The sequence below is a fragment of the Loxodonta africana genome, chromosome 3 (genome assembly GCF_030014295.1).
Source record: "Loxodonta africana isolate mLoxAfr1 chromosome 3, mLoxAfr1.hap2, whole genome shotgun sequence".
In the NCBI taxonomy this organism is placed as follows: domain Eukaryota; kingdom Metazoa; phylum Chordata; class Mammalia; order Proboscidea; family Elephantidae; genus Loxodonta; species Loxodonta africana.
In genome coordinates, this window is record NC_087344.1 from 79,383,240 (window position 1) to 79,391,048 (window position 7,809).

General features: G+C 42.4%; 1 protein-coding gene across 1 annotated transcript; it reads right to left on the reverse strand.

The window, feature by feature from the left end:
* On the reverse strand, positions 1-6,476 carry SVBP (small vasohibin binding protein). Its single transcript, XM_023554605.2, has 3 exons — positions 6,364-6,476; positions 5,559-5,714; positions 1-485 (listed from the first exon to the last, which is right to left on the reverse strand). The coding sequence occupies exons 2-3, from the start codon at positions 5,670-5,672 to the stop codon at positions 399-401; spliced, it is 201 nt and encodes a 66-aa protein (XP_023410373.1). The 5' UTR covers positions 5,673-5,714; positions 6,364-6,476; the 3' UTR covers positions 1-398.
* Between the last annotated feature and the right edge of the window lie 1,333 nt (positions 6,477-7,809).

Sequence of the window (7,809 nt, forward strand, 5' to 3'; positions counted from 1 at the left end):
ATTACATTTTTTCTGGCTCCCCTTTCTACAGCTAGGCACCCCCAAGCTAAAGTATGAACAAATGAACATTTTATTAATATTTTATTTGCGTTTTTGGTAAAGATAAACAGCTTCGCAAGAAACATTGATTTTCTCAAACAATAAAAAAAGGTTTTAAAAAATCTACTGTCTTAGAAGAAAATGTCTCTTCAGCAAGGATTGGGCCAATTCAGATGGGAGGAACCAGTGAAGTAGAAGCTACATACAGGAATTAAGTTCAGATTTCTCCAGTTTTAGAGATAACACAAATGTCTTTTTGTCCAGTTCTGTAAGGCTCCAAATGAGCCATCTCAGCTTAAAACTGATAAAAAGGCTCAAACAGCTTCCAGGGTCCCATCTAGTTTGAACACAGAGATGACTCACTCTCCAGGAGGCTGCATCTGTTTACAGAACTCATCAAACTGCTGCTGCTCCAGTTCTGTCATGACTCTGTTGAGGGCATAGATCTGAATGGGAGGCAAAAATATGTTAGCAATGGAAGCTAGGGCTCAACATATTTTCAGACACAGTAGGCTTTATCATTTGAAAATTTCAGAACTGCACCAGTAATGCAGGGATAGTGATATGGGAATAAGAAAGGTAGATACTACACCCACTCCTCACTTACTGACATGGTTAGGTTCCAAAAACCAGGTTGTTATGCAAAAATCAGCATTATGTGAAAATGGAGGATGACCACATCAGATTACAAAATGGAGGATGACTACATCATCACATAACTGTCAAATTACATCATTAAATAACTGCTAAACTACTGAGAATCATGGCCTAGCTAAGTTGACACATAACCTTAATCATCACAGCCAGTGTTACTGTCGCCTCACACCTTGGTGTTCGTTACCACCAGACATACGTTGTTAATGCACAAAATAGTCAGATAGTAGATTTTTTACTATTGTCATAAATGTGAAATGTCAGATAATGAGACTGTCGATAAGTGAGGAAAAGGTGTAATTCCATTTGGGGAATCAGAAAAAGCAGTGAGGTGGCTTGATTTGGCCTTTAAAGGATTGGTACGATTTGAGCAGGCAGAGATTGAGGATGCGACATGATAAATGATCCAGGGGGAAATATTATGAGTAAATAAATATAATAGAAAAGTATGGGATCAGTTCTGGGAACTCCAAGTCTGCTAATACGAAGGATATTAATAGAGTAGGGATTGGGAAGCTGGAAAAAGCAAGAAAAGTATGTTGAGGCCTTAAATGCCATGCTAAGACATCTGGACTTTTATCTGACTGACTATGGAGAGCTAGTAAAGATACGTGTGCAGGGGAGCACCTTGATTACATCTGCTTTGGCAAAGATAGCCAGAGGCAGGTGAAGGATGGAGTGGGGAGAAGAGAGATTATAGGCCACTTAGGAGTATCTGGAGTCACTGGGTGGCACAATTGGTTAAGTGCTCAACTACTAACCAAAGGGTTGGTGATTTGAACCCACCCAGATGTGCCTTGATGAAAGGCCTGGTGATCTGCCTCTGATGCCATGAGTCAGAATTGACTAGACAGGAACAGTTTTTTTGTAGGAGGTATCTTAATAGTCCAGGGAGATAGTAGTAGGAATATGACCTAGGGCAGGCAGTGGGGTGAAAAGGAGACAGTGAAAGGCATTCTAAGATGAAAAGCAGGGTCTCTATCTTATTCCTCACCATTTCTTTATCTTAGGAATAATCAATCTATCTACTAAAGAATGGAAACAGATCATAAAACTTCCCAACTTACAGAAGAAAAAAATGAAGGGAGGTATAACTTGGTTAACTGAAAAGAAGACAAGAAAAGGAAAAAAAGATTGAGAACTGGGACGAATAGAAAATACAAAATAAGAGCAAAAGTTAATGAAATAGCAACCAAAAACAGGATCACCAAAACTGCAAGAGAGTTCTTTGGAAATACTAAAAAAACCCACAAACCTTTGGCATGAATGATCAAGCTAAAAAGAGAGTAGCACAAAAAAACACGATTAGGAACTAAAAAGAGAATACAGCTACTGATGCAACAGAGATTAAAACAAAACATGAATTTGTACCAATAAATTTGAAAATTTAAATGAAATTCCTAGGAAAAGTAAAATGATCAAAATGGACTAGAATAAATAGAAAGCTTGAATGATCCTATAATCTTTAAGAAAAATGGAATTGCACAGTGATGAAAATAATTACAAACAACACAAATGATTCTGAAAAAAAACATAATGCTGAGTGAAGAAAGCCAGTCACAGAGTAGTGACATATATAATGTTCAGAAACATGCAAAATTACACAGTATGTTGTTAAAAACACTATTTAAGGATTTTTTTTATAGAAGTAGTAAACTAATACAGAACAGCAAGGGAATGATCAGCCTAAAATTAAGAGGTTATGTCTAGTGGGACGGCTGGGAGCACGACTAGAGAGGAATATGCAGAGCTTCCAAGTTACTGGTCATCACCTATTTCTTTAATTGGGAGGTAGGTACAAGGGTGTGTGTTTTATTCTTCCTTAACTGTATATATACACTAATACAATTTTTTCTCTTTAATTTTTATTAAGCACTACATAGACACTATATATTATATACATTGGCCCCCAACCCATGGTGACCCCATGCACAACGGAACTAAACGCTGCCTGGTCTCATTTTTTGGAAGTAGATCGACAGCTCTGTCTTCTACTCCATCTTAATCTGGAAGCACTGCTGAAACCTGTTCGGCATCACAGCAACATAAAAGCCTTTACTGACAGATGGGTGGTGGCTACGCATGGGGTGCAACGGCTGGGGATCGAACCAGGGTCTCCCACATGGAAAGCAAGAATTCTACCACTAAACCAGCACTGTCCCTAGCAGGGGTAGGTGAACAGAACTGAGTTATTTTTCATCAATCAGGAAAATGGTTCTTTAGTCAATCGATGTTCATACTAACATTGATACATACTAATGATTCACTTCAGATATCTGCCTATCTCTTTCCACCAAATTCCACTGACATGAACGATGGGCGATCCTTTTTTTCCTTGCCCCCATGAGTGAACACCTGATGTGCACCGCTCTCGGATGACAATTCAGGGGGGTATCTCAAGCCACATCAAGAATCTCCTTACAGGCTACTTAAAGGGAGCCTGGTTTCAGCTTCCTTCTAAGGAAGCTCAGTAGCAGTCCACAAGTGAGGCTGCGTCATATACCCACTGTGTGTGTGTATTGTGTGTGTGTGTATATGTACATATATAAACATAAACTTCTACTTTATCATTTAATAACTACTTAATTAGCATTTGTAATGTGCATATCACTATGCTACAGACTGAAAGGGATACTAAATAGCCTCTTAGAGACAACCAGATCAAGGAGACAGAATGGTAAAAAGGGGAAAATAAGTAGAAAATAAATAAGTGAAATAAGCAAAGAAAGAAGAAACTCAAAATGGGTCAGAGTGTCCAAGCCAAGGAATGAAAGACTTTCAAGAAGGAAAAGGTGACGGACAGTGTCAAATGCAGCTTCAACTGCCAAATGTGCCTTCAGCTCCCGTTCACATCTCTCTTTCACATCTAACTTTCTGGAATGTGGCATCTTTACAGAATTGAATGGTAACTGTGTCTTCATTCTGCCAAGGGGTCTTGACACATTCCTGTTTTAAGAAATTACATCCCAGGCAATACAGATAAAGACCACCGCAAAGCAGCTGTTCTGACAAGGGTCAGAAGTTCTGTGTTTAGATCCCAGTTCTGCCCCTCATTAACTGCAGGACTCTAGTCACGTCACTTCACTATAAAGTGAGGATAACATTTCCTACCTCATGGTGTCATGTATTTTATATCTATATTCCCATCTTGTTCCAGGAAGAATTTAAGGTTTATAAAGATACATTACAATTCTGCAAGTTAACGTAAACACGGTCAGTTGTTTGAGAGTCCACAAAATGAAAGGAAACCAACTGCTTGGAAGCACAATAATTCCTGATAACAATCACTACTGTTTATTAAGTGCTTTCTCTGTGCTGGAGCCCTGGTGGCACAACGATTGAGCACTTGGCTGCTAACTGAAAGGTGGGTGGTTCGAACTCACCAGCAGCTCTGCAGGAGAAAAGGCCTGGCAATCTGCTCCTATAAAGATTACAGCCTAGGAAACCCTATGGGGCAGTTCTACTCTGTCATATAGGGTCCCTATGAGTCGGAATCGACTTGATGGCACACAATGGTAAAATTGAAAATGTACATATCTTATGACCCAATAACTCTACTTCTAGTTATAGCCCTAGAGAAATTCTAGCATAGGTGCCAAAGGAAACATCTAAAAGGTTTTCACTACAGCAGAGTTTGTAATAGCAGAAAACGAGAACAAAAACCTATAAATAACCTAAAAGTCCATCACTGGAGGAATGGGTAAATATACCAAATAAAGTGTATTCACAAAACAGACTACTACAAGCAGTCAAGAGGAATAACTCATATTAACGTGGAGTTTTATAAAAACATAATGTAAACAAAATGTAGAAACATGCATTTTTTTATTAATGTTTAAAAAAACAACATAATATTGTATATTGTTCAAGGTATCTATCAATATATTTGAATGTAAAAGTATTTAAAAAACCCGTAATAGTGATTGCCCATAGAGAGAGGAAAAGGGTATAAGACAGGAAATGAACAAAGGTGACTTTAAATTTACATATAAGGTTTTATCTAATTTTAAAAAGACTCCAAGCAAATATGACAAAACGCTAACCACTACCAATCTGGGGTGCTGAGTAGCCAGCTATTTGTTATAATATTCTGTATTTTTTCATTTCTCAAAAAAAGGAATAAACAAAAAAGAATACAAAGAGAAAAAAGACCAGAAAGCTTTTTCCTGATATTAAACACTAAACTAAAATACTCAGGTCTGAGTGTGGCGCAGCATAGACAGTATAACAGTTTAAGCTTTGTATTCTCAAATTGATTTTAGGTGTTGAGAGAACAAAGGAGCACTTTGTTGGGTTTAGATTTTAGGTCTTTACTTCCTGATAATCAGCAACTTTCAGGGCCAAAGCCAGTACATCTGTGCCACGGGGTGTCTGACACTTGCTTTTTCTGTCTCTCACCCTCACCCTTACCTATTCCTTCTCTTTCTCTTTTCCTCATTCCCTCAGGTCCCAACCACAAAAGCTCTAAACCAGGAGTCCTTGGAAGACCTGGCTCTGATCCGTGTTCTGACACTAACTGGGCATGTGAATCAAGCTGCCACTTCATCATTCTGGACCTCAATGATCTCCTCTAAACCTGGGAGAATACCTATCTTTCCTGGAGGCTAGTAGGGCTCCCCATCACAGTTCTCTCTATTCCTCTACTCCATTATCATCTCTCAGCAGACTACAGGTATACAGACTTCCCCCTCCTTAATCTCACTTCTGGAGCCCTGGTGGTGCAGTAGTTAAGAGCTACGGCTGCTAGAAGGTCGGCAGCTAGAATCCAGCAGCCGCTCCTTGGAAACCCCATGGGGCAGTTCTACCCTGTCCTATACGGTCGATAAGAGTTGGAATCGACTCCACAGTATCATGTACAATCTCACCTCTGCTCTTTGTCTTTGTTTCAGCTCCTGCTGAGCCGATTTCTGCTTGGCCTTCTCAACTCTGCTGACAGTTTCTTTAACTTTGGATTTTTCTTTACGTGCCGGCGGATCCATGGCTGGGCTTCTCAATACTTAAGTCAGCTCTGACCTGCTGATCTGCACAGAAAGAGGCTGAACTTAAAAAACAACAGAAAGAGCCGTCAGTCACTCTCCATTCTAACCCCTAGCTCGGCCCCTTCCTTTGACAGCTGAGGCAGAGCCGCCTGTGGGAAGGGCCCCGGATTTGGAGGAGTAAAATTTAAGTCCCACAGCCACGGCGTGGCTCCAAACCAAACCCACTGCTGTCGAGTTGATTCTGACTCATAGCGACCCTGTAGGGCAGAGTAGAACTCCCTCTAAAAGCAAATCTCCTCACTTTGAGCTTTAGTTTTCTCCCTCAAGAACTACTGTGTAAGAACCATATAAGCAAATCGACGTGAATGAATTTCACACACTGTAGAGCGCTGAACCGGCGAGGGGCTGTTATTATTATGACACTGAGGCCCAGGAGGGACAAGCAGGCCGAAGTCTCGCAGCCGGCATGCCCGGCCTCGCACCCCGTCTCTGGCCGTCGGGGCAGGGCTTTCCCACTACGGTCCAGCCTGAGCGTTACCAGCTCAACTCTCCCCGCAGGGCACCCTGCCCCGGCGCCTTCCTCGCTGGGCACCTCACTGTTAGGCCCCACAGCCCGGCCCGGCCCGCCCACCGCCTCCCGACCCCGCCCCGGCCCGCCCTTGACCACCCAGCCCCAAGGGGCAGCTCCCACCTCCCTCCCTCTTCAGGTGCAAAATGGCGGAAGGACACCGAGGGCCCGAGCCGTCGCCGCCGATCGAAGGGCTCGGAAATCTATGCGTTTGCCTACCAAACCTCCGGACTGTGTGGCTTACGCTGCGTCGCAGACGCGGACCCAAACCGATCTTCAATCGGGGGCTCGGAAATCTATGCCTTTTCCCTACCTCTGGATCTAGCGTTGGGAGCCCACCTCCCTTCGGGGTGGGCGGGGCCGGGGGCGGGGCCGGGCTCTGGGGTTGGAGGAGCGGAGCGCCGCCGCGCTTTAAGGCCCTTCTCCACCTACGAACGGCAGGCGTGCGCAGAGAGTACGCCTGGACGCAGGTGTTGGCATGAGGAAGGGATATTACCACTAACGAAAAGCTTTTCCCGGGAAGGTTTTCTGGGACAGCTGCTAGACTTTGAAGGGTGAGATCTGAAACTTGGGACTAGAGTTTAGCTTTCTGAATCTCATTTTCTTAATTTGAAAAGTGGGGGATGGTGATTGCCGCTTTATTAATTCACAAATTTATTAGGAGGGTCCCGTGAGATCCTGTTTGCCGCAGTGCTTGGAAAAAGGAAATGTTGACAGTACAAATGGCCAGTAAACACAGAAAGACGTTCAAGTTCACTGATAATAAAAAGAAAAAAAAAGATAATAAAGGAGATGTAAATTAAAATAACTGCCTATCATTTTTCATTTGATCAGCAAGGATTGAAGAAAATGATTAGATAATAAGCACTTGGACAACGGAAATCGTATTCGGTCTAATAATAACGGATCCTCATATGAACTTAGGCACTGTTCTAGGCATTAGCTCATTTACCTGCAGATTTATTCCTAGTAATAACCATATGGGGTATATACTTGTTGGCTGCTACTGAGTTGGCCCCCAGCTTTTGGTGACCCCATGCATAACGGAAGGAAACGCTGGTGCTGCACCATCCTCACGATGGGTTGCAGATCCGATCATTGTGATCCACAGGGTTTTCATTGCCTGATTTTTGGATGTAGGTTGTCAGGCCTTTCTTCCTAGTCTGTTTCAGCCTGTAAGCTCCACTGAAACTTGTTTAGCATCCTAGCAACACACAAAGCCTCTACTGAGAGGTGGCTGTGCATTGACCAGGAATCAAACCCAGGTCTTCCACACTGAAGGTAAGAATTCTGCTGAACCAGCAATGCCTGATGTATGTACTATTATCCCCATTTACAGAGAAGGGAACCCAGGCACTGGTAGGTAACTTAAGTGATTTGCTCAAGGTTACAGAGTTAATAAGTGCCAGACCAAGTATTTCAGAGAGGATTAACAGGGCAACGGCTGATCCAAAGGAAAATAGGTTTAGGCCCACTACTTCATTCCTCTATCAACTTCACAAGAATTGAAACAAATGATAGATACTAAGCAAACGGTGAAGGTGTAGCCCAGATGGGCACTCATACACT